The sequence below is a fragment of the Acomys minous genome (genome assembly GCF_964271855.1).
Source record: "Acomys minous genome assembly, chromosome: 9".
Classification (NCBI taxonomy): Eukaryota; Metazoa; Chordata; class Mammalia; order Rodentia; family Muridae; genus Acomys; species Acomys minous.
This window is the reverse complement of record NC_140490.1, coordinates 32,301,366-32,328,759: the sequence shown is the minus strand read 5'-3', so window position 1 is coordinate 32,328,759 and position 27,394 is coordinate 32,301,366. Positions and strand designations below refer to the sequence as shown.

The 27,394-nt window shown below is 42.6% G+C and overlaps 1 protein-coding gene across 1 annotated transcript in view; it reads right to left on the bottom strand.

Annotated features, from left to right (window-relative positions):
* The window catches only part of LOC311605058 (uncharacterized protein), a gene marked incomplete at its 5' end in the record, with an annotated part of 775,689 nt that overhangs the window by 374,294 nt on the left and 374,001 nt on the right, over window positions 1–27,394 (bottom strand). The window contains one exon of the mRNA XM_084795350.1: window positions 15,653–15,741. Coding sequence (XP_084651476.1) covers window positions 15,653–15,741 — 89 coding nt within the window. The remainder of the gene's footprint in view (window positions 1–15,652; window positions 15,742–27,394) is intronic.

Here is a 27,394-nt window from a genome sequence, read left to right as displayed (position 1 = left end):
TAAGATTTAATGAATCTCTCTCTCTCTTTCTCTCTCTTTCTCTCTCTGTGTGTGTCTTAAATATTTTTATATTGATCAGAATGCTTTGCATTTAGAACATTTTACAAGAAATATAACTTTACTAAACCTAAATGAAATATTTTTAACTTTTTTTTTTTTTTTTTTTTTTTTTTTTTTTAGTTTTTCGAGACAGGATTTCTCTGTGTAGCCTTGGCTGTCTTGGACTTGCTTTGTAGACCAGGCTGGCATCAATCTCACAGAAACATTGTTGTTGTTGTTGTTGTTGTTGTTTTTTTTGCACTTTTCTTAGTTATGCTACTGAGAGTATTTCATTTTGTGCGGAATATTTCATTAAGATGCAGACATTGTCCATCATGAGTGCAGGATGCAGCTGAGCTGTTTCTACTATGATGACCATACCAGAAAGTGGTCTCTGCTACCATGCGTAAAGGCATGCCTAGATTCCATCCTCCACTGAATTAAGACAAAATGAGAAGCCTCCACCTACCCTACTGAGGAGAAAGGACATGTACCATGCTCCCCGGAACTCAGCCAGTTATTAGGCACCACTGCTCATTCAGGATTTAAACACGGAGTCCATTACTGTCATTATGAGAGAGATCCTGCCAACCGGTCCCAGTCAGGTTAGTGTCATTCAATCGTGCTGCTAATAGGAATAATTTTGTGGTAATTGGTGTATTCAAGACCAGAGAAGGAGGGAAATAGCTCTGGAATCCTTAATGATTTGTGCTGACTTTCCTGGTGAAAATGACAGCATATTAGTTTACCAGATGCCGGATCCAGCCATGGGCCATTAACAGGAGGGTGTTCTCGGAACACTTACAGAACAAATGCCAGCTGGTTCACTTGCAGCTTACAGACGTAATCACAGGCATCCCAAGTAAGATCCCCCTCAACACTGTAGGAGACATCATAAATTAAAGCCTTGGTGGGCTCATTACAGGCTTTTATTCAGAAAAGCAACACATTGTCCTGGAGAGATCCAAAATATTAAGCTAGCATCTAAATAAACTGTGGAAAGGCTTGCCTTGCAAATAAACTCCCCACTTAAGACTATTGATAGTATTCAAGTATGCACAGAGTCCCCAACACTGGTTAAGCGACAGCGAGAAATTCCTGTCTTGTCAGGAAAGCTTTCCGGTTAGGATTCTCTGGGATTGTCTGCTTATTAGATTTAACAGGCTGCTCTCTGAAGAAGAGAGGGCCTGAATCAAGTAAGCAGATGAAATCAAAGCAAAAAAGAAACAGAAAAACCAACCCGAAATTTAATGCAGGGCACATTAGTAACCAGGACAGCTCAGACTTCTCAGCAATCTACTGAACAGATAAATTCACAGAGAAAACGAAAACAAACAACAAAACCCCAGCCAGCCCAATCTTCAGGAGAAATGTGAGGCTTATTTACATTTCCTTTCTGTCTCCCTAGGTGTGGGGCTCTTCCCTCAGAATACAGAATGATCCAATTTGGAGACAAAGAGATGCTGGTAAAAGAAAACAGAAATAAATAAGTAAATAATCAAGGTCGCATTTTCAACCTTAACTGTATCACAGTGATGATTTCTCAAGGGCCAGTCATCACCTTGAAAATGTTTTATTAAAAAGCCCACTCCCATTAAAACTTTCTTGGGGAAGGTGCTGAGGCAAAAGAGTCAAAAAAGGATGGTGGTGTGATCTTTCTTGAAAGGAAAAGGTGGTGCCTGTTAAAGGGACCAAGACCAGAGCTTATGACCCACCAACTCCATTCTGTGCATGTGACAGAATCCCTTGTAATGGTCCCCAATATGTACAGTAACAGTTAATTAGCGCTGCCCATTCCATCGAGCCACTGCCAAAAACAGAATGGTATTCTTAAGTGGCGAGTAGGGGTTTTGTGAGCATCCTGGGCTTGGAGGGGGCAGTTTCTCACTGAGGACTCTTCCGCCCCATTCACGTTCATTCAGCGCTTTCTTGGGGGGCGCGGGGCGGTAAAAGCTGCAGTGATAATCCCTTAAGTATGGCTTGGAAAAGCATAAAAGGCACAGTGTATAAGCAATTGGATGAGGGAGCCTTTTATGTGGAAGTCACTGAATGGGTGGCCTCTGGGCCACGTGACTTGGGAAAGACAGGCTTGATGCCTTTTCCCAAAGTGGGGTTAGTAAGATCCCAGGCGATTCAATCGCCTGCCATCACCAACGCTGCTGCCCCTTGGTTCACCTTGCTTCTTGTGCCCACTCAGCTCCTGGGGCCATTTTGCTCCCAAAGACAGAAGGAGGGGCAATGTGATCTTTGGTAGGGACCCAATTTCTCTCTAAATGCCAACTCGGCCAGCTGGCACAGAACAGGCCAAGCCTTCTTCGGAAGGGGTTAGCGAAACCCAAATTAGCATGCTCCATTTAAAAAACTTGCTTGTATTTAAAGACTAATTCATGACAAACAGTGGCTCCCGCACTGAGGTCTGGCGCACCAGGGGCTGGCACCCTACCAAACACATGCAACTAATTGCCACCCTCAGATGACACGCAACTAACAAACTCCATTTTCCTGTAGCAGATTCACTAAGAACGCAAGCCCGGAAGGCACTGGAGGCAGAAAAGATCCTTTCATACCCCTGTCCTAGCTGCCCAGAGCAGCCAAGGGCCTGAAAAACACCTTTGTTTCCCTGCACCAACAATTTATCTCCGCCGAGGGCTGCGAGTGCAGCTAAGTGCCTAGAAGACAGTTTGGGACACTGCAGTGTCCCAGTTATGCTTGTCAGACGTGGGGTTCTGCCTTTTTCTTGGCCCAGGGAAATGTGCAAAGTTGTCCATTTTTGAAACGCCGCATCTTGCTCTGTTTGTAAATCTGTCAACCCTAGTATCCCACATGCTCCAGTGAGATGCTCAGGGCTCCCTTACACAAGCCTTTATAAAAATGTGCGGGGCCCCAAACTCAGCTCCAGCATGTATTATAAAACAATGAGTAATTTAAATGCCTAGGTTTCCTCATCTACACAGGAAAGACAGTGTTAGTATCCACCTTGGGCAGTTAGTATGAGTATAGATGAGTCAATGTAATAATATACACAGGATTTTAAAAATGGAAGGTGTGAGGACCTTGTGAACAGATGTTTCCCTGTGGATAGTATACATTTAGGTCAAAGTTCATACTTCACTTCAAACTACCCAGGAATTCAACCTCTAGGCCTCCGTTGCCCACCTTCCCCTCTTCAACTGCCTACTCTCACTGACCAGCTCTGTGCAGCCAAATTTCTTCTCTGCTTCAAAGCCCTTCTTTGATGCCAGCTTCACCCCAGACTCTCCCCGCCCCGTCAGCTGCAGTCAGTCACTTTGGTCTTGGCATTTTTACAAGCAAGTGACAGTGTTTATGCACCTGTTTTATTTCCTCCTCTAGAGGACGGATCCTTCAGCTTCGTCTCTGCGTAATTGGCTCATAGGTAGGCACTCGGTGAGTACCTGTTGAAAACGTAGCTGGTCGATAGACAAAATTATACTATAATCCTTCTAGGTATTACTTAATAGGGCAGGCAGGGACATGATGTCTTAAGGACTTTCATTGTAGCTTTGGTCCAAATTAAGAGTTCTGTTTAAGTTAGTGTGAATCGAGCCTCATAAATCAAAGTCAACAGTAGAATTTATCAATAATTATCTTAGCATGGACTTTCATAATGAAAAGCATAGATGAAGTATTAGAAATTATAGTTGTGGGTTTGAAGAAGGAGCTAATATAAAATACCCTTGAGGATGCACACAATACCAGGAGGGAGAACCCCCCCACCATAAAGATCATGCCTGGGCCTTTAGGTGGGAAAACAATTGGGGGTGGGGTAGGGATGAGGGTGGGGGATAAAGGGTTGTCTGTGTATACATAGCTGAGGCTTCCTCCTGCTCTTATAAGGGCACCAGTTGTGTTGGATTATGGCCTCACCCTTAAAACTTCCTTTAACTGTAACTGCTTCTTTAAAAGCCCTGTCTCCATATATAGTAATAGTGGGGGACGAGGCCATCAGTCTGTGAGATGGACCGTAAGCCAGTCCACACTAATATAATATACAAATGGAAATGGTTAATATGCAAGCTGTGCATAACCCCAGAAGCCTTGAAACCTTAAGAGAGAAAGGTCTTTGCTGTTTTAGCAAATATTACTGACAAGGAAGGAGCTCACACAATCTAGCATGAAGCTAAAGCAAAGCAAGAGGAACACAGGACGAGCGAACTGCAGCACTGTCCTCAGAGCACGTTTCTGGGTGCCCTGTGCAGCTAACTCTCTCCCCACAGGTAGGAGGACTTTAGCAGCCAGAGAAGGAGCTGGCTCCTATTGAAGTCCTAGTGTCTCTCCAAACAAATGGAAATGTCTATGTAAGCAAACATTTGTGCACTTTAGAGACTCCAAGCTCACTTTGGTGTTAAGTCCCAACTCATCTGAGTCTCATTTCTCATGGTGAACCTGGAGTTTTACATAGCCCTGAAAATCTGAACCAAGTTCTCCTGTTGCATTTCCTCCTCTGCCTCTTCACAGTTTAACTGCTCCCCTTAGGAGACTAGAGAATGTGTTTTTTTTTCTTAAATTATATATGTAAGCGCACACACACACTTGTCCACAGAGGCCAGAAGAGGATGTCAAATCCCCTGGAGCTGGTGTTATATACATGCAGTGGTGAGCCATTCAACTTGGGTGTCAGGAACCAAACTCAGTTCCCGTGAAAGAGCAGCAAACACATTGGTGCTGAACCTTCTCTCAAGGTCTCTCATAGGCTTTAACTACTCATACTTTGCCAGGGATGTCTCAGATGTCAACCCCTGAAGCTAATGGTTCCCACCATATTGGTTGGCTTCCTTCTCTTCATACTTACTGCATTTTTTTTTTGTAGATAAATCTGTTACACAGATATTAGTAAGGAGCCCACAGCAAGACTGGGATCCTGCAACTGAAAGCTCATTTGCATTTGAATCCAAAGCGTGAATGCAGCAGGGAGGACTGAGGCTCTGGCTTTGAGCACTGGTTTGCCCTCAGGACTAAACCCCTAGTAAAGCTGCTTCCTTCTGCTCAGCCCTGGGCCTGTTCTCCCTATCCTTCCTTCACTAACAGGAACCTCCCAGTGAGAGGCAGGTACCATTTGCCCCATCACTCTCACCTAGTGCTCACTGACGGGCTCAACATTGATGCAAGTGATAGAGTCGTAGGGATAATGTGATGTGTGGCTAAAAACATTCATTTAAAAAAAATTTTTTTTTATCTTTTGCCACTTTTAAAACAGAAAGGTGAAAAAAATTAAAACAGAAAGGTGAACAATAACGTTAATTTCAAGCATATATATTTGAAGTTTGCTTTTCAGATAACATCGTCAATGAGAATGGAGCCCAAGACAACTAAATATTCTTTAATTATTCTATTATTGTTGTTTCAGTTACTACAAGAAATAATGAGTTTCCTTACAACGTTTTCTTATTTACCTGTCTTTGTACTTTTCCATTTGTCTTCTCCTCTTCCCTTCTCTCTTGCCTTCTCTCCCATTGCTGATCCTTCACTTTGGGGTGTGTCCTGTAGAGATAGATGTCTTGTGGCCCTCCTGGGCTTTCCACACTTTTTCTCTGGTAAGTTCAGCTGCACAGTTAGGTTTGAATAGAGGGCAAGAAGAAGTGCTCACATCTACGCAGTGCTGGTCAAAGCTGCCACTCCACCCATTGGCGTTTTCTACATTCCACTCCGTGCTGTTAGATAGCACCCAGTGATATTCATGATTGAAACCTTGGAAAATATTTTATACTTTGCATTTGAAATTGGATGCTTACATATAATTTGGCTAATTTAATTTAATTTTAAAATTAGCTAGGCTTTCACCATAATTTTCATGTGTTTCTAGTGATGCTTAAGGAGTAAAAATGGTTAATTCATAAGTTCTCTGTGAAAGTTGATGTTTTAATAATTGTTAATTTTGGTAATTAATAACAATAGCATAATGCTTTATTATGCTGTCATTTCAGCATCAACTTGCTGTGGTTGTGCAACTTCCCCATACGCTTAAGTCAAAATTAGCTGGTTTTTCATTGTTAATAGGCCAATCAAAAATATACTAGTTCCAGTCACTAGGCTGTGATGTACCCATCCTGGTAGCAACAAAGAGATTCTACATGGGAAGATGTGGCCCAACGTTGGGCTATCAGGGTATTGCAACAATGACCTCAGAGGCTGCCATTTCCCCAGGACTCCCACGCTAGGAGAAGGCTGAAACCCAGTAACTGTCAGAGGAAGAACTTGTCACCTAGAGGATCCTTGGGCTCGTCAGGAAAGGCTGGAGCTGGTGAGGAGGAGGACCACACCTGGGACTGCACAGGTATGCATACATCTTGCTCTATATTTAAACCCAGATATCATGACAGGACCTTGAAGATGACCTGGGCAGGTAAAGGGCTGGGTGCGTATGCATCATCAATTGGATCTCTTTGTTGCTCTTCCAGTATGACCACAAGGAATAAACCTTTTTCTGCTTTTCAGGATTGCTTCTTTCAAGCCAGGCGTGGTGTTGCACACCCTTAATTCCAACACTCAGGAGGCAAAGGCAGGTAGATCTCTGTGAATTGGAGGCCAGCCTGATTTGAAAACTGAGTCCAGGACAGCCAAGGCTACACAGAGATACTCTGTCTTGAAGAACAAACAAACAAACAAACAAAAACATTATTTTTTTCATTAACCTATTGAGGAAAGGCAGGCAAGCCTTGCTTGCAAGGGCTGTCAGGGCTCAAGCCGTGATATTTGCATTTCTGGTGCACATGATACATGGAGGTTCAAAAACATTATGGGATGGTATCCCTAGGACTTGCCAGACAGAAATTCCTGGGCTCCATCCCCAGAGAACCTCATTTAATCCTCTGAGTTAGCCCAGAACTCAAGGCTTGTAAGACGGTGAAACCCTTCAGCTGTATAACATGGCAGGAAACTTCAGCTGACGTGCGCAGTTGATACAGCTGGTGAGATGCTTGATCTGAGATACTGAACAACTGGAATCACTTTAGACAATCTCTGTCAACATTGGCTCACACTGTAATCACCTGGAGAGCCCCACCCTAATTCCCCCCTTCCCCCCTCCCCCCAGGTCATCCTCAGCTGTGATATACAGGCCAAAGGATTCTGTTGTATTCTGTCCAGGGTGGAATTCCACACTGGAGTTTAACTGTCTTACAGAGAACCGCTGACAGCCTAAGGGTACTCAGAATCAGAAAGCCTCAACCCACTCTCCAAGGTAAAGACAAGGCCTAGACCTGAGCAATGCAGTCACAGAAGCAGAGGTTTGCCAAGATAAAAACCACCAGAATCTCCTCCCTCCCAGTTTCCCCAGCACACCCAAATAAGCCTTGCAGTTACAGCACAAAAACAAGACCTTCCCCCTGGTTTTCAGCTGCTGGCAGAATGATTTAGTAGTTCTATTATCAAAGAAACTCCATTATAATTACAGTGTTTGAATTATACACAAAACAAGAAAAATTCAGAAGGGAAAGTCCTTTAATCAAAACTGTAAAACAGAACAGTTTCTGGCTGCAGTTAAAAGCAAACTCTAAAATGTTAAGAGCCGGCTCCCCAGTCCTTTGGTTCTCTCCTGCTTCCCATAAGAATGACACTACACATTTTTTCAATTAAGCAGTTTGACAATCCGAAGAAACCCACAGTGCATGATTTAATGAGCATATACTGTATGCCTGGTAATGGGCAGGCTGACAGTTCACTCATTTCACCGTGACAAGGGGGCACTGCACATTAATGGAAAGGTTCCGGGGGTCTCTTTCCATTAAAAGGGTTTATAGTTGAGGAACATCCGACTGTATTGGCAAAGCTGTCACTGAAGGTCCCCGGTGACCTTAACTTTCTGTCACTCTCCAAGTCTGCAAGTCTGGATGGTGAAAGTCATTTTTAAAAATGTAGAACAAACACAAAATAGAGACATTGAGGGTTCTCTGGTGTTGTCAAGCGCTGCCTGATACCAACTCCATCTGTGATTTCACAGTGAAAGCATTGTGACCCAGGATATGAGGAGTCTTCACAATCACTACAAATGTTAATTATTCCTGGAAATAATACCCAATTGATTATATTATTCAATGTTCTAGGAGGAATTCAGTACATTGGAGATAAATATATATATGTATATATATATATGTATATGTGTGTATGTGTGTGTGAGAGAGAGAGAGAAAGAGAGAGAGAGAGAGAAACAGTCAAGTCTGAATAAAAACACACAGCCTTGGTCAAATTTATCAAGGTTCTTGAACGCTGAGTTACAGAAGTAACAGCCCCTGTATATGGAGGTCACACAGACTTCCTCATTATTCCTGGCAGTGTAAGAGCACTTAAACCAACCCCCAGAGGATCAAAATATAGAGTAGGTAACAGGTAATGCCAGGCTGATGCCTTTGAGATTTTCTACCTGAGCCTTCCTGCAGGTTAGAGGAGAAGGAAAATAACCCCATCCAGCGCCCAAAGCGAAGCTTTTGGGTCATGAAATAGGAATCCATTATTCAGTTCAGGCTAGACTGGAGCTCACTATGTACCTAAGGTTGGCCTCAAAATTGTGGTTGTCTTGCACCAGCCTCCTGAGGACCAGCATTACAGGTTGGTGCCACAGGTCCCAATTATCACATCAGTGACAAGAAGCAATTTTAATGATCACCTAATAAGCTTCTGACATATGTTAGACTTTCCGGTGCTAAGAACATGGAACTTGGTGTTTACATCATTGATCTGCCTTCCAGGAAACTTAGTGAATTCTCAGTTCCAGTGTGTACTTGCAATCACATTTATCAGTAGTGGTAGATTTGTTTCCTGCTTTCCTAGATGTCTTTAAGTGGCACTATTGAAAGTTGGCTATAAACTACACACGAAACAAACTTGTCATTTACATGCTAAGGGAGTTATGGCAAAAATGTACATCACTTGGGCCTAGGCAAGGGCTCTTCAAACACAGTCAGAAAATGGCATAGATGGCCTGTGGGATTATAACTTATTGCTTAAGTTATAGAGAATGTAGAAGAAAATTTTAAATTTTATTTAAAAGGATCACATCTGGGAGTGTCAATGCTTTCATCTCAAATATGGGACAACATACTTTTCCTTAGATTGTTGTGATGACTCAGAGGGAATGTTACACAGGTCAATCAGGGCAGCGTTTCACTGTCTGCCTGTTCACAGCGTAAGATAAGATGGCAATACTGCTGCTCAGAAGTCAAACTCAGTGCATAGACCTCATGCATCAATTAGAAATCAGGTACCACACCCAGGCTCCTCAATCTGGGCATGGATCCATACCAGATGGCTTTATCTCGTGTCTTAGAGAAGGGAAACCCAGGGTAGCTTCCCACAGTCTTTTGTTCCTATTTCAAACCTATGGAAATGCATAGATGCATCAGAAATGTATGTGCAATTTGCAGCTTCACAGCCCAGTGTGCAGTTCATGAAGAAATGGGCCATTACTATGGGTCTATCTTTGTGTGAACAGCAAGCTTCTTCATGTTTCCCAGGCATTGGCCACAGTAGAGTACATGCCACTAAGGCATTCATTTGTCTTCAGAGGATTCTGGTGAAGGGTACTTCAGTTCTACAAGTGAGTACTCTGGTTAAAAAAAAAAAAGTCGGGAAAAGCTTCCCCTACTGTGGTGCAATGGGAAGCTTTGAAAACAAACTTGGACTTGAACACTGATACCCATCAATTTCATGGTTTGGGGTAATACATTGAGCCTGTCTGAGCCACATAGTCCTCCAGATGCAATGGGGGAAATTCAGCTATTGTCAGCAAGGCTGGGTCCAAAATCTGTAACAAGGACTATGGTGAGGGCACTAGCTAGAATGCGTTAACATTTAATTTAATTAAACACAAGCACTGTAGGATTCAGTTACAATGGCAGCCATCTTGGTCCTAGCTTGTGGAATATGCTCAAGCACATGATGTGCTGCATGAGGCAAACAGCTACTGGGAACATTATGAAGAAAGATAGAAGCTGTTGGTTACCGTGCAGTCGCCATACCCCCAATGGCATCCCTCTCCTCACCTGTGCTAACGTCCATTAGCCTAGCTACACTTTAAACTGATAAGCCGCATATGTCTCTCAGCTACAACTGAGTCCTCGAAAACCCCTACTTAGACAAACATGAGCAGATTTCGCTTGGAATTTTATCAGCTACATACTCACTGATAACAGTTATGTCTTATTCATATAATAGCCTTTTTGTTACTGCAAAATACTTTCTGGTAATACTTTTTGTCCTGAAGTTTCATTTGTCTGATATTTAGGATGGCACTCTGCATGACTGATACTGTTTCTAGGGCACACCTTTGCCCGCCAGCTTCCTTTAAGCCTAGGTGCATCTTACTATTTAAAGGTTATCGCTTATACAGTATTGCTGTCTATAATTTTTAAATATATTCTGACACCTCTGCCTTACTAGAATTCACAGGTTCCATTAACAATATCATGGTAAAATCTTGCATTTGGTGGTACAGTTTTATTCATTGGCTTGATTTGAGTCCCTGCTTCATGTTCCCTTGTTCCTCTTTTTCAATATTTGTGTATTGTTTTTAAAAAGCAAGGTGAGAGTTTCTATAGGCTCCAGGCCAGCCTGATCTACACATCAAGTTTCAGGTCAGCTAGAACTACATAATAAAAAAGAACAACCACAAAACACAGCCGCCACCACCACCACAACAACAAAAGAGTGGGCTTCTGTTTTATCAATTGACTACTTTTCTTCTTGGCTGTTCTATGAACTAAAATCTATATTCTTGATCTTTTTACAATAATATTTGGGTCACTTTTATACCTTCTCACATACAAGTTGGAAAGCTTACATCTACAAAGTCCACTTATCTCCCCACAATCTTTATGTCTATAATTGCTGTCCATAATTGTCACATGGACGGCAGCCTCACACTTTACATCATGGCAACTCTCTGGGACAATGTTGTCGTTCATTCTTGTTCTATGTATTTTAAAACTGTAAGGTAAAAAAATCTTTTACATTTGCAATTCCAATATATTTATTCTTTCTTGAACATTTAAGATTCCCTCTGATGTGCATGACTTCAGACTCAGCCGTTTCTGTTGACAACGTGTATGCTGCAGGCCTCTCAGTAATGAAGTCTCTACAGCTTCTTTCATCTGAAACTGACTTTGTCCCTCAGTTTGTGTGACTACTCCTCTTTACTTTAAAAACATCACTTTTCTTTCAGGTCTGTTGCAGTCAAGCCTGACTATCTGAGTTCAAGCTCCAGGGCCTACAAGTTGTTCTCTGGCCTCCACATGTGTACCATTTACATACATTATCCCACTCACCGTTTACCACAAGTAAATAAATGCCATTAAAAACACTAAACCATCATTTTTTTCAAGCCTTTGTCACTATTGAGAAGAAAGAAGTGCTCATTTAAAACACCATTTCCCAATATAAATTATGGTTCCTGTTAACATCTTCTCTTTACTGTCACTGTTCAGCTGTTTAAATGAGAAGTACAGTGTCAGAATCTTCCTCCAGTTCATCCCATTTATGCTAAGGCATGTGGCTCCCACAACCTCAGTACAGGTTTTATATTATCTCATTTAAAATAAGATGAATTTCCTGAGTTTGTGGTAGACTTCTTAGCTCAAGGGCAGGCTGGGCTGCATGACAAGTTCCTGCCTAAAACAGAGGCGGCGGGTGGGTGGGGGGGAGACAGACAGAGAGAGAGAGAGACAGAGACACAGAGAGAGAGAGAGAGAGACAGAGAGACAGAGAGAGACAGAGACAGAGAGAAAGACAGACAAAGAGACAGCAGAGACAGAGAGACACAGAGAGAGATAAAGAGAGAGAGACAGAAAAAGAGAGAGACAGAGAGACACAGAGAGAGAGAGAGAGAGAGAGAGAGAGAGAGAGAGAGAGAGAGCAAACATGAGAGGAATTACTATTGTTTGGTGTTTGCTAAGGTTTTTGGTCTGTGTATTTAAGTATTTTACCATACTTGAAAATATATCATTATTTTCCAAACACACTTTCTGCACAATTCTATTTCTCCTCTTTGTCCATGACTCCAGCTACAAGAATGCTAGATATGTTCCATTTTGTCATACAATTGCCAGAGCCTTGACTCCTTGTTCAGACATTAAATACTTTAAAATTTTTGTGCCTCAGAAATACAACTGCCGAAGCTCTGTCATAAGTGTTACTGACACTTGTCCTGGTCATCTCCAAAGGCTCCAATGCTACTTAGAACATTTCTATTTCAGTAATGATAGCTCTCCATCCGTGATTTCCAAAATCTGGCTTCAAACTCACAGCAGCCAGTCTGCCCCTGAATGCTGACATTAAAGGCATGTGCCTCCACCTCAGCTGCTTCTGTCACTTTTAAACTGTGCTAGTGTGCCTGCTCCTTAGAAGCCTATTTCAACAACTGCCCCCAAATCTGGTAACTGTTCAAACGCAGACCTAGGAGATTATCCCTGCCTCTTGCCTTCTCAGGAACGTAAGTTCATGTTCCAGTGGCCGTTACTGCCCCTGAGTCTGTAGTTGGGGTCCTCAAGCCTCAAAGGCAGTTTCTAATTGGAGGCTGGTCAGCTCAATTGACATTAACTTCAGCCTGGTTTCAGCCTAAACACTGTAAGGTGGGAGCTCAGCTCTCAGATTCTGAATTGCAGCTCTGCAAAAGACCCACCTGTGTCCTTTTGTTCTTCCTGCCTTCAGGTGACAGGGCAAAGGTGGGTCTATTCTATAATTGACACTCCTCCTGGTCATGTCTGGCCTATTAGAGCTTACCTGTCTACACCAGAAGTGGCGGTAGAGAAAACACTGAGGGAATATTCTCTTGTGTTTTCTAAGGACTGCTTAACCTTTACCCAGTATCTTGTCTAGAAATACCTGGTCTTAGTCCTAAGAAGAAATAGAAGTCAGACCTGGTGCTTCCTTGACCATCTAGACTAAAATCACAGCTTAAAGCTATACACTAACCATCATGCATACACAACAGCATTTAATCTCAAGGCAATGAGGCCTGTACTGACCATTCTTCAAAAGAGTATCCATGTGGTTTTTTGTCACATTCCTTTTACTTGTCTGGCCTCAGATATCTCACATCAGCCTCATTAATTTGGTTATGGGTAAAAGGCTAAGACAAATGAAATACGCAAAATCCTTCAATATTAAGACACAGAAAGAACACGTCTACTTTGATGAATAAATGTGACATCTATGTCTTGACCAGTAATAACTACAAGTTCCATGTCTTAAGAGCTTCTACATGCAAGGCACCTACCTAACCACTCTACATAAATTATCCCTTAATCCTTCAAAACCATTCTGTGAAACAATTCCTAAGATTAGTCTCATTTTATAAAGGAAGAAACCAGAGTTCAGAGAGGTTAAGTGGCTGACTAAGATCAAACAGCAAACATGATATAGAAACAGCAAAAAAGGGAACGCTTGAAATTATTAGGCATTGCCCTTTATTGTTGGGAGAAAAAGAGAAGTCTTTCTAAGCACGGAGGAACAAGTGGGGTCTCTAAAACTTAAAAATCGCTCACTTTTAATTACTTTTCCTGTTAATTGTGAGCTTTCATTTCAAGAGCTTTGCTTCTGGAGTTGAAATGCCAAGCAGAACAAGAATATTGCAGGCTAAAGGGCTACAATCAAAGATTCATGGGAAGAAAACATGCAGAGCCAGTTCTCCACGTCAACTCATTGCGCTTCTTGTCTGCTTTGTAGGCAAACTCTCTATAGGTAAATAATCTACTAGGGAGAAGTCAGAGCTATTAGGAAGTCAAAATGGGAAGCTCATGCCACCCTACCATGTGTTAGGTGAACGCTTTTAGGTGACAAAGCAATATCCAGCAGTAATACAAACAGTTATGCCCAGAGAAGCAGTTATGCCCAATTTCATAAACTTTGTATAAACCCATGGCTTTCAAAGGATTGTGGAATGACAGAAAAGCAGGCAGAGCCAAAACATAAATAGGTGTACAAGATAAAGTGGAGATAGGATAAGGTCTTAACTGGAAGCAAGACAAGGTGTGTAGTATCTGTCTTTTGGTTCCAGCAGCTTTTAAATTTACACACACACACACACAATTTCCCAAAACCTGGACATGGAGATATTGTTGAATGGGGAAGCATAAGAAGGAAAAACAGAAAGGAACAGGAGTGTTTGTAAAGAACAGTTATCTGAGAACAGCCTGCCAAGAGTCATGCATATGTCTGATTTACTCTGATTTACTGGAATCTAGGCCAATGGTGAGGTCAAGGCCAGGCACAGCTGCTCAGCAAATATGAGGCCATTTGGGTTATATAGAAAGCCCCTGTCTATAAATAAGCAAGTAAATAGATACATAATTTAAAACTCAAATAAGATAGTGGAACTCATTGACCACACGCTAGGGAAATGACCAGATTGGAATTGTGGGGCCAAGGCACATGCTTGTGTGTGAGATCTTTCCTCAACCACCAAAGCATCACAGACAAGACTGGTGTAACAAAACATAGGTTAACAAGTGAAAAGTTTTATGTGATATGAGAGACTTTGGAAATGGAAACCAAAGACTGAAGAAAAACACATTTATTATGCTTATATCCCAAACTGAAAGGACAGTCATGTAGGGATATAATTGGACACAAAGACCATTATCTCCTGGTATGAGACCTACTGGACTGAGAACGGGGCCTGAGCAAGGCCGAGGGATTCAGTAAGCTGTGTGCCTTTTCTCTGACCTAGGTTTGGAACACACTCCTTCTAGAATGAGTTTTATGACCACTGTCAGACAGACTATGAATGGCCAGTCTTACACACAGCACAGAGGCAAAGTTACACTGCAGCTTTTCTGAGGGTTTACTGCTAGTTTTGAAGGAAAGAGCCTCCAGGTCCTATGGTCTACAATGGGAAAGGAAGGCATACAAGAGAAAGTCAGAGAGAAGGCATTGCCAACACCCTCCAGCATGCCTAACTGCTGTGACTTGGGAGACTATGTCTTTTGAACCTCATTAGTTCATTTCTCCTCCTCAGCCACTGTTTTTAAGTTGCACATATGACTCATCACCAAACCACTCAGGCACAAAGGGAAGGGATGACTCTACTCAGTCTTAGAGTCTCCTGATAAGAGTCATCAATCATGATCCCATTCTGTCCCAGCAGAGTCTTCTCTGACCAAGACCAACCCTCCACTCTTTAGGACACACATCCCTTGACAGAGGCCTCCTCTTGCTGCTACTAATCTCACCTCAGTCCTACCACTACCCTTGAGGCCACACAAGGCCTTACACCTTGACACTGTGACTATTTAACCTTTCTTTTCATACATAGAAATTATTAAAATGTGTGCCTGTCTGTGGGGGAAAAACAATAGAATGCCATGTCAATCTAGTAATGGCGTAGCCGCACTGGCTAAGAAAGGAAGACAATGCTATCCTTCAGAAAGTGAAGCCATCATTCTGTTACTTAGTGACATAATATTTACATTCCAATTTTAAAGTGGCAGCTACAAATAGAAGCCGAGAGGGGGTGAATTCTCTTAAGGGACTCCATCTGTAAACTAGTACCATTATAAAAGTTCTATTTATATGCAAAGGAATGTGACTAATACTATAAGGGCATCCCCACAGTGGGTCAATTTATCATACTCTGAGAAAAGAAATACAGTTAAGCAAACCCTACCTTGCAGATGTGTGCTGCCTTCTCGGGGTCCTCAGTGCAAGATGGAGAGTTTTTGCAGAGGAATGACAGAGCAGGTTGCCCCAGGATACCTATCCAGGAAAGAAAAGTTCAGACAACCATTTGAGCAACAAATTGGACAGATTCTAGACACAGCATCATGAAAAAAGGCATGAAGAACCCTGAGCAGGCCTGCCTGTATTAGGGTTCATTTAAAGGGCTCTATGGACATAGTGAAGCTTCTAGAACCCTTGCCATTACTCTGTAAAAGGAGGATGTGGCTCAGCAGAGTGAACATGAGTCACAGTACCACACAAAAGCAGTGTGATGCTTTACCTGCTCATATTCTGATTCCTACCCCCAGGGCATTCCTAGATGCATCATCTGGCCTCCTCAAGAGCTGGGCAGTCCTGATACCAGATTTCCAATGAGGCCGACCCAGGTTATAGTCAGAAGGACACTTCCCTGGCTTTGCGGAATTCTATGTCAAAGTCACTGAAGAGTCACTTAACTTCCTCTCCTTTGAAACACCAGTGTCAACTGCAATTGGTTATAAGTAAGATGTCTTGGTTTCTATTGCTGTGATAAAACACCATGACCAAAATCAACTTGGGGAAGAAGGGGTTTATCTCATCTCATTCTTCTAAGTAGCAGTCCATCCATCACTGAGGGAAGTCGGGTCAGGATGTCAAGTAGGGCAGGAACCTGGAGGCAGGAACTGATGCAAAGACCATGAGGACAGCTGCTTACTGGCTTGCTCCTCCTGACCTGCTGGTTTGCTAAGTCCTGGGGTGGCACTAACCACAATAGCCTGGGTCCTCACATATCAGTTACTAATCAAGAAAATGCCTTCCAGGCTTGCTCCAGCCAGATCTCATGGGTCTTAGGGAGACATCTCTCTCCTCTGGGATACTACTAGCTTGTGTCACATTGACATAAACTAGACAGCACAGAGGAGAATGCAGGCTTTTGGTACAGCTACCTAGGTTTAGAGCCTATGCAGCTGATCAATCTAATTGGTCTTTTCATTCTACCTCTGTCAAATGGGCATTATAATATATGGGGGATACACTTTAGAGGATAATAGGATTTTTTAAATTGTGAAAGTGACTAAGAGGCCAACAGACTCTAAAGCTTACAAATGACTCAATGGCATCCTCACTGGTTGGCTTCTGTCTGTTGTAATATTTACCTCTACTTTTCCTTCCTAGGCCCTGTTTTGAAATTACAAATTCCATAGTCACAGACACTAGTTCATTCTCTGGGATTTTGTGGAAGGGTCATTATTTCCTTTTTAAAATCTAATTATTTTGCTCCATAGCATGTCACTTGCTCTGGTCATAATGTGTTTGAAATCATTCAGCCTCATCCACCAAACGTTTATTGAGACTACAGAGCTACCAGGCAGCATCCTCCACAGCTCAGAACACAGTGGCTTCCAGTTCTACCTATGTTCTCAACACACACACACACACACACACACACACACACACACACACACACAAAATCTCTCAGTTCCTGAGAATGGAATAAGGTTGTTGCAGACAAAGATTAAGATGAGGTCATATTGGAATAGGATGGATCCAATTCAGCAGGAGGGGCTTACATCTAAAAGGCAGACCACAAGAGGAGAGCGACACAGGAGGAGCAGGCCCCATGAGGACTGAGGCTAGTGTGAGGCTGCCATAAGGCAAGGGATGCTAAACATTGCCATCAGAAAGCCAGCCGGAGGCGGAACCCCACCCCACACCCCGACCCACCCATTCCCAGGGAGATTTCTCCTGGGAACATGGTTCTAAATGACACTCTGATTTCAGAGTGACAGTCTCCATAACTGCCAGACAAAAAAAAAAAAAAAAAAAAAAAAGAAAGAAAGAAAGAAAAAAAATTCTGTTGTCCCAAGCTTCTCAGTTTGTGGTATGTTTCGAGTACCGTCTTATGAAACAAGCAGAGTGAATTTGTGGAGAGGTTTACATCTTTTAACATGGAGATTCAGAGAGACCCCATTGGGAATAAGCATCTGAGGCAAATCCTGAATGAGATGCAGAAAACAGACAAAAAGACAGCTTTGGATGAAGACATTTCCAGGCAGAGGGTGCAGAGGGAGCCTGAGAATGACGTAATGGAAGGGAAAGCATTGTGACTGCCACAGTGAGGCAAGAGTCGAGGCGCAGGGGACAAGAAAGCAGGGACCAGCAGCTGGACACCGGAGGCCTCTAGAGCTTTGCTTATTTGCTGCAAGGTAAGGTGTACAGCCTCCATAAGGTTCTGAGTTGAGTTGGAGCAAGAGCTGACTTGCATTGTTGTAAGGTCTTCCTGGCTCTTTGTGGAGAATAAACTGGAGATAAGATCACTACAAAATCTCCCATGGAAGCTGGAAGAAGAAAACTGCAGCCAGTCTGTGTGGAGACAGTGGGGACTGGACAGTGCTGTGCTGTGTATTCAGACTGTAAGTCCAAACAACTGGCAACCCACTGGAAGCAGAGATACGCTCCCAACCTCTTGATGCCGAGGATTCAGCTAGATAGCAAGACAATTTAACTGTACTAATCATTTGAAGAAGTGATCTTCCTAAGAGCGAGTCATGCCAAAGACACAGGGGACGTCTGGCAGACATGGACTAAGAAACCAAAATATTTATGAAACTTCCAAAAGTCAAGGAAAAGACACAGAGAGGCACACAACAGAGAAGTGGGAGTTATTCAAAGAGGAAACTACAATGGATCGTGAACGTAAGAAGCTCAGTCAGTAGTCAGCAAGAAAATGGAAATTAAAATAATAAGATTCCATTTTCCTTCCATCCAAGTAGTTAACATGAAAAGGCCCAGCAAAATTCAATGTTGTCCAAGATGTGAGGAAAATAATGTAATATTCCAATTACTCCTGGCAGAATCATGAATTGGTACATTATTCTAGTGAGAGCTTTTATTGCATTTATCAAAAGCAGTATTGCTTATTCCATGCATACTGATTCTACCTGGCAGATGTGCAGGGCTCAATAAACAGGCACAAAAGGGGGGACACGCTAAGAAGAGTATCAGAACAGGGCTCTTTGTTGTTGTTGTTGCTGCTGTTGTTTTGTCTTGTTTTTTTAGTATAACAAAACTTAACAATGACCTAAGAGTTCACCTTGAAAAAGAAACGGGTGAGTAAAATTTGCTTCACTTGCAGTATGGAACAGTGCATCGTCCTTAAAAGGAATCAGTTGGCTTTGCATACATATACCAGTACACATGTTTCACATCATAATTATTAAGCAACAACAACAACAACAACAAAAAAACCTTGAAGCACAAAAACCTCAATCACATATACTCTTGTGGCTACACAGCTACATCTGTGAAAATACAAAGAATGAAGTGTGCAGGGTCACGCCCAGAGGCATAGTGCAGGGTTTGGGGCAGGAAGTAAATGGACCAGAGGGAGTAGAGACTGAAAGGACAGGAGATGACAGGGAAGCTAGTTTCATCAATAAGCTTTATGAAAAGAAAATGGATATAAAACAAGACTCTGAAAGCAAGTCTGACCGATAAGAAGGTGCTTGCTTTGGATACTAGAAATTCAGATGTTTATCGTATTATTTTTGCACCTGTTTGTACATTTCAATTTTTTTTTTCAAATAAAAGAAAGAAGGAAAGATGAGTGGCAAGGGGGAGCAAGGGAAAGAGAAAGGGCAGAAAGAGAGTCAAGAAGAGAGAGGGGAAAAGCAGAGGAGGGGGTGGCAAGGCTGGACGTGTGGGTGGGTGGTTGAGTGGGTCAGGTAGGGAATTCTGTGCATGTTTTGGAGTGCACTTAAACTGCTCACAGGGTTTGCTTTCTTAAGGACAAAATTCCAAACTCTGTGGTGTCTTGGTATTGTAGCTTTGCTCTTCTTGTCACTTACTCTGTTTGTGGTTCTGGAGACCAAATCCAGTACCTGAGAAATGCTGTGTGAGTGTGCTACTACTGCCTTATACTCCCAGCCCACAGCTCTCTTTCTGTCATCAGTGAGACCAAGGTCGATTCATCCCAGGCTGCCTCAGCCTGCGGCATGGAAGTTCAGCCAGGAACGGGGAACAAATGCCATTTGGAGGGACAGGGAGTGCTCTGCCAGTGGATACCAGACCACAGTCGCATTACTTCCCCCACCCCCATTTTTTGGAGACACCAACACTATAGTGAAGAGCGAAGCACAGGTTTGGTGACAAAGTAAACCAAAAGCATTCCATGGGCATCTTTTCAACCTTGTGGAAGTGTGTGTTGCCATCTTCTAGAATCAAGGGAACAATATGCTTGATTAGTTCTCAGTGGACTTAGCAATTTTGCTTTTTTTTTTTTTTTAATCTCTCTCTTTCCAGCATGCTTATCATTAACCTCATATGTCCTAGGGCTGGCGATGAGGTGTTCCTCCTATAAAGTGGAATCTGCACTTTCAAGAATCAGATTGCTTTAGGATAACTCATTTTGGTAACTAAAGTTCAAAGATCCTCTCTGAACCTAGAAATCACTGACAAAGTGTCCGCATTGATAAAGCAGGGACCTTGTCTTCCTGGAGGGAGATGCTACAGAGGAGAAAAAGCTTACAGAAAATTTCACCATCATGAAAGGAAGGCCCGACCTGAGTGTTGGATGGCACCACTTGTTTGAAAGCGCATCCATACCTATGCTTACTTCAGGGGCCTTAGCTTAAAACTTTCCAAGGGATGGGCACACTCTCCGAGGACTTGACCATGCCAAGTCTTTCCACGCAGCAGCGAGGAAGCAGAGGATACCAATCAAAGGCTTGGTTTGCCTCAATTGTTTGGCTCATGTCACAGCCGTGCTATTTAAGTACCATCATTCTGTGTATCATCTGACAGATCAGTTTGTACAAATGGTTTGGATTGATTTCTAACAGGAAAACAAACAAGGCAGGGAGGGACATTTGTGAATAAGTCACTGATGTAAGTGTGTAATTTTGTGCCTTTGAATTTGGACAATGCTGAACATGATTCCCTGTGTAGAATAGGCCTTTCAGAGCTGCTTCCATGCAGAATAGTTTAATTTGTCTGCTTAAGTGTTCATAATTATGCTGTGTGCTGTGACAAACTCTGAGGATTGTGTGCTGCACCCCATCCATACAGACAGACCCACAGCTGAGAGCATTCTTCAGGGCATCTGTGCTGACAGGCTGAAGATGAGCACTGCTCTTCAACCCACGAAGACGAACAGTCCTGCGGCCTTTGGTTTTACACTCCTGTTCTTCAGCAAATGGTTCACCGTGAAATGATGGATGCTGAAGCTATTTAGAGTTGTAACCGGTTAAACTGACACATGAAGACACCATAATCTGTTCTGCCCGATTATAGGCCTGGAAATGCTTTTGAGCAAAATAGGATTTGATTTTGCATTTGTGTTTAAGGAAATGGGTTTGGATCCTGGAGTTTGTAAGCCAAACAGGTACAGGGCTCTGCCCAGGCCACCAGTATTCACACTTACATTCCCATTGGTAAGTAGGGTTTATAATTCTGTTTTCCAAGGCGATGGATCAGGGGATTTCATGATTCATGCAAAGGGCATGCTGCGTGGTCAGAATCAGGACAGACGGCACCATCACCTTCTGTTGTCATCAGAGTCACCATCATTATGCTTATCCAGATCTTTCACCATCCCTCTCACAGCCATTCAAGGCTCACTTAACACACCACATGCTATGTTGGTTGGTAATTAATTACTTCCATTCATTTAAAGACGTATTTACTGAGTACATAATAAGTGTCAGACTCCATTATGGAGCCTGGGGCTGTAAGACCATTGGAGGGGGGGAATGTCTGGAGAGCAATTTAAGCAGATGATAGTCAAATACTATGACTATGTAGCTTCTCAGCTAAAAGAAGAATAATGTAGGAAAAGAGCATGTTGATCCAAGATAGACAAACAGAAAAAGAACTGCCTTAGACCTGGGGCCAGGCACATAAGGAAGAGGCAAGTCAGGGGCAGGAAGATGGCTGTCTTTAAAAAAGAACACAAACATACCCCTTCTTCACTGTTACTCAAAGTCAACAGAAAACCATCCAATGAGTCATCGGATTTAGTAGAACTTCATGCCAAGCACCAGATTCTGCAGAATTTCAGATGTACAGCAATCAAGACAGATATGAACCTTGTCTCACCCAGACTTCTCAACACCTTTACCTGTACTTGGAAAGTGTATTATAGACAGGATTCATCTCACAGTTAATAAAACACACCTTCGATTTATTTCATTTTACTATAAGTTTTTATTCTGTAGTCTAGGATAGTTTGGAACTTACTGGGCAGCCCAGGCTGGCCTAGAACTTGCGTTAGTTATGCCAGCAAAAAGAAAAAAAAAGTGCTATGATATTGTTTCCATTGGGATACCAATGCTTTACAGGACAAATAATGCCTTGCTGACCAAGATACCCACATCAAATTTAGTGCATTTCATGGACTTCGCAACTCACACTGCTAGATAGTCACATTTCTTTTCCTCAGTTAATTATCACATTACACCTGATACATGCATGTAACAGCCACAGGCTCTTTGCAAAGTTGGCAAAAGAAGGCAAAACAGAGCAGAAGAGAGGAGAGGAGAGGAGAGGAGAGGAGAGGAGAGAGAACCAGAGATGTCTGGACACGAGTCTTAATATCAGAATATTTCCCTTTGTTACTCTAGTGCTAGCAAAAGCAAGAAAAATGTCAGCATTTGGACTGATGCCTGATGGAGGGAAATGCTAAGTTTTTCTATGACAGAATGAGAATATATTTCCAGTTTCCTAATTTTTTTTTGGTTTGGGGGAGAGGAAGGAATAAGAGAAAAATGAAAAGCCTGCATGTTCTTTGTTTTCTTTGCAAAGGGAAAAACAAAACTATAAAATGATCTGTCTGGTTAACTATCAGGAAGACAGAAGTGAATTTAAAAGACTTTTTTTTTTTTCAATATCAGAGCACTGTAGAGTTCTGATTTTATAGCCAAATCAATCCAATTCACACACACACACACACACACACACACACACACACACACACTGTAATTGAGGAAGTATTAAATATCCTATCCTAGAACCACACATAACATGTTCACTGGGCCTTTTGAATTAATGTCGGGGACCCTAGTGTGGTCAGTCTACTGTGGGATGAGGTAATATAACAGTATGATTCAAGTAGCTTCCATCATGCCTTGGGTCTCTGGCAGGTACAAAATCTCTATGGTTAAATCATTTCTGCATTTTCCTAAGAAAATCTCCAGTGCTAACGAGTATCACACTCCCCGAACTAGTTGATAAAACTGCACGGAGAATATTAAGTGATGGCCCTTGAGGAAACAGTTACTAGTTAAAGGGGGAAACTCAGAGCCGAGAGTGGTGATTACAGCTGATGAGCTCCGGCGAAGATGGAGCAGAGACTGAATAACAGGTGTTTTTTAAAGGTGAGTTATCCCTTACAGCAATTACCAGAATGTGAGAGTTCTGCTCCTACTTCTCAACCTTACGCTCTGAGAAAGAGCTGCTTTGAATGCAAGACTAAGAGAGCCAATTACTTCAGCACCAAGCCACATCCTAAATCCCTGGACTTGGCAGTTAAACCTTTTCTTTTTTACCCCCTTTAAAAAAAATGTTCTTCTAAAAATCTTCTCTGACAACTCTGACTTTATCCATTTAGACTCTGAAGAGATGAACTAAGCAATTATGTACCGAAGTCGAGAGGGAACTGAAAAAATGCCTACTGTTACAGTCATAGCTCAGCCACCAAGGAGCTCTGAGGTCTGGTTCCTATTCAGTGTAAAGAGTAACAAGCATAAAGATTAACACTTACAGGACATTTGGGTTGCGCAGGGTTTTCCAGCGGCTGGTTCATCCCTGCATAACTTTTAAGCGAGGAACCTCCATGAAACCATGTGACAGAAAAGCAAGGAAGGAGCATGCTAATTAGCTTTGCGATGCTCCAACTGAGTCCCTGAGGCACCGTGAAGGAGGAAGGCTTTATTTTGGCTCATGGTCTCAGAGGCCTCAGTCCATGATCATGTGGCTCTATTAACCTGGGCTAGCGGGCAGTAGAGTATACACGCTATAATGGCGGCGTGTGGTGGAGGAGGGCTGTTGTTCACCTATGGTGGTTGCGAGGTAAAACGCTGGGCAAGAAGGAGCTTGGGTGCCCATATGACATCCAAAGACATGCTCTTAATGACCTAACTTCTTCCAATTCGACCTCACATCCTGAAGACTCCAGTACTGCCAAACAGAAGCACGGGCTGCAGACCAAACTTAAATGCACGGGGTCTTGGGAGGGCAGTCTAGATCACAGTTGTCGCAAACAGCTTACCTACCACCCACAAGAACTCCCACCCAGAACCCAGCCCTCAGCAACACACTCTGCACACAAGTGTGAGAACCCTCGGCGCACTAGCAAGCTTCTTTCAGCAAGTAAGGGCTACGGTTTATGAGGCATGACAGCACAATAGAAACATGTCAGCATTGGAGGTTGTCAAGCCCCCATCCGGGGCGGGGGTAGTTTCCTTTCTAAGACTAAGGTAACACTACAGACGCTCACTGGCTTACAGTGGGTCTGCATTCTAGAAAAGCCATAACAAGTTGAAGATACTGTTAAGTAGAAAATGCGTTTACAACGCATCCTCGCTTAGCGGTAAAGTCTCCTTGCGGTCTCGTGGCTGATTTCGGGAGCCAGGTTCACACTTGTGGCCCTAGCAAGTGAGAGGATCGGGCCTGTCTATCACTAGCCTGGGAAAAGATCTCCCTTCAAAACTTGAAGTCTGGGTTCCATTGAATACAGACTGATTTTGTACCTTCCTTAAGCCATATCATCTTCAGCCAGGCACATCTGTACTGACTTTACAGGCCACTCTTGTGGCTATAGAGATCGTAGTCACTAACTAGCCCTCTGTGAGAAGGCTTGCTTTGTGGCCTGTCCCTAGCTAAGTGCTTTCTCACACTGAATCATGAGACGCTCACTGAAATCTGGAGAGCACTGCTCTTTTGATTTTTGTGTTAAAGACAAGGAAAGCCAGGCAGAATGAATGAATGATTTGACCTAACCATAGCCCGTACCTGCCTGCCTTGACTCTCTGTCTTGATTCTCTGTCTGTCTCTCTTTCTCACTATGTGTATAGTGTATATCTGTGTCATATATGTGTATGTGTGTCCAGGAGTAGACACCTGTGCGCACATGCAGAGGCCAGAGGAGGACATAAGCTATCTTGCCCTATCACTTTATTCCCTTAAGGCAGGTTCTCTCAACAAGCCTGAAGCATGGCCTTGTTTTTTGTTTTTGTTTGTTTTTGGTTAGCAGTCAGCAAGCTCTAGTGACACTCCTGTCTCCAGGCCTCATGGCTACAATCAGTGCTGGGGTTAGAGGGGCATTGACCATGACCGGATTTTCCCATAGTTCCATAGTTCCAAAATCACGTCCTCATGCTTGTACTTGAGGCTGTTATCTTTTGAGCCATCTTTCCAGCTCCCTAAATCACAGTTTCTAAATTTTGGATCCAGGATTCTCTTACTGAAGGAGTGGCTCAAATACTGCATGAGCTCACAGTGACACTCAAATTATATCTTTCCTGTTTTCCAATGTCTGGGCTAATTTAAACCAGAGTTCAAAATAAACCTGGAAAATGAAAGAACTCATATGAGTATCAAGACAGTCTGCTTACTTTGTCATTCAGGTGTGTGTGTGTGTGTGTGTGTGTGTGTGTGTGTGTGTGTGTGTGTGTGTTTTATAAAGAAGTAGCCTCAGGGCTGGGGAGATAGCTCAGTAAGTAAAGCTATTGTCACACAAGAGTGAGGACAGGGTTTATATCCCCAGAGCTCACACAAGGGCAGAGCAATGACGCTGTCTTTAATGTGCCTACAGTGAAATGGGGAGCAGAGGCAGGAAGGTCCCTAGATGCACCTGTGCCAACTGGCCTGGTCGGTGCATTCAACACCAAAAAGAAAACCTTGCTTAAACAACACAGAAACCAAAGACTAACAAGAAGTCCTCTGATGTCACACATGGCCACAAAAGACAGGCAGGAAAGCACACATGGGCAGACAGCTCACATATGTCTGCTGTATGGCATAGTGTATTTTGGTCACCTGGGTAGTCATTACCTTTGGGTTGATACCATGTTGTTCTGAGCTGCACAACTCTGGGTTTCCCGCTTTCCCTACTGGATAAATCTGTTCTCTTATTCATTTAAGATATTATTTTTTAAGATATATTTTACTTAACCCAATATATCAAAAATATTTCAACATGTAATAAAATTTATGATATATTACAATTTTTATGTTAAGCATTCAGGATTCGGAATGTACTTTATAGCCAATCTGAGATCATAGTGCCTATGAATGCTGAGGGTCTACCTGTCAGTTGTAGCTTACCAGTACTAGCTCAGGTCTAGATCTGGAATGAACAGGGTCCCAAAATGGGATCTTTCACATATGCCTCCTGGTCCCTCGAGAGTTCTGCTGACCTCTGCATGCCCTGTGCCCCACTCTCTCTAGCCTTCCTCCTGAGGTTGAAGGGAGAGAGAGGACAGCTCCCAGCTCTGCAGGAGGCAAGGACCATGGGGATCTAAGAGGTTTTTAGAATCTTTTCAATATTCACTTAATATTCCTTAAGTCCTACCTAGTTCACAGTGACACTATCTCCTGATCCTTTCTGGAATCGCGCTTTCAGTGTCTCTTCCCCCACTACACAGAATCACAGGGGTTCTTTTCTTCATCTTGTATTCCACAACCCGACTGAGCTCACCCACTACCTTTCGGCGTTGGTTTTGTGTGCCCTTTTTTCTTTGCAGATCATTTAACTTTTTTCTATGTAGAAAATCATGTCATTGACAAATACCAGTGCTTCCCCCTCCACATTACTTGTCTGCCTTTTCTCTTTTGTTTCCTACCCACTTTTATTAGAACTCCCTGTCTGATGCTGAGATCTCCTGTGGTATTTCACTTCATTTATTTTTACCCAAAACATCTATTCTTTAGCCCAGAATTTGTCCAGACATATTACGACACTTTACCTATTTTCCAGTTTTTTTTTTCCAATTTGATTTTGGGAATGTTTTGTGTGTTCTCAGTGCAAGGGATTTTTTGTGCCTTCCTTTCTTTTTAGACACACGGTTTGAAAATATTTCTTACTCTGTCACTTGCCTTCTCTTTCTCCGAGGAGAGCTTCCAGAGAGGTGCTTCAGTTCCTGTGCAGAGTTCATAAGTAGTTCATTAGAATCAGATGAACACTTCATATTTGGTAGTAATGTAAATTATCCTGTTTTTAATTTCACTGTCCACAGTCGTTGCCACTACACAGAATCACAGGGGTTCTTTTCTTCATCTTGTATTCCACAACCCGACTGAGCTCACCCACTACCTTTCAGCGTTGGTTTTGTGTGCCCTTTTTTCTTTGCAGATCATTTAACTTTCTTCTATGTAGAAAATCATGTCATTGACAAATACCAATGCTTCCCCCTCCACATTACTTGTCTGCTTTTTCTCTTTTGTTTCCTACCCGCTTTTATTAGAACTCCCTGTCTGATGCTGAGATCTCCTGTGGTATTTCACTTCATTTATTTTTACCCAAAACATCTTTATTCTCTAGTCTTCAGAAAAGTCAAATTCTTTATTTTCCAAAATAACCATGATTATCTGAGAAAAATGGGTGTAACTCTTCAAAGCATTTCCCTTTAACGGAAATTAGCTTTATATATAAAAAAGTAAGCCTTAAAGGTTTAAACAAAATCAGAACGTACCATAAGTCAAAGGAATCTGT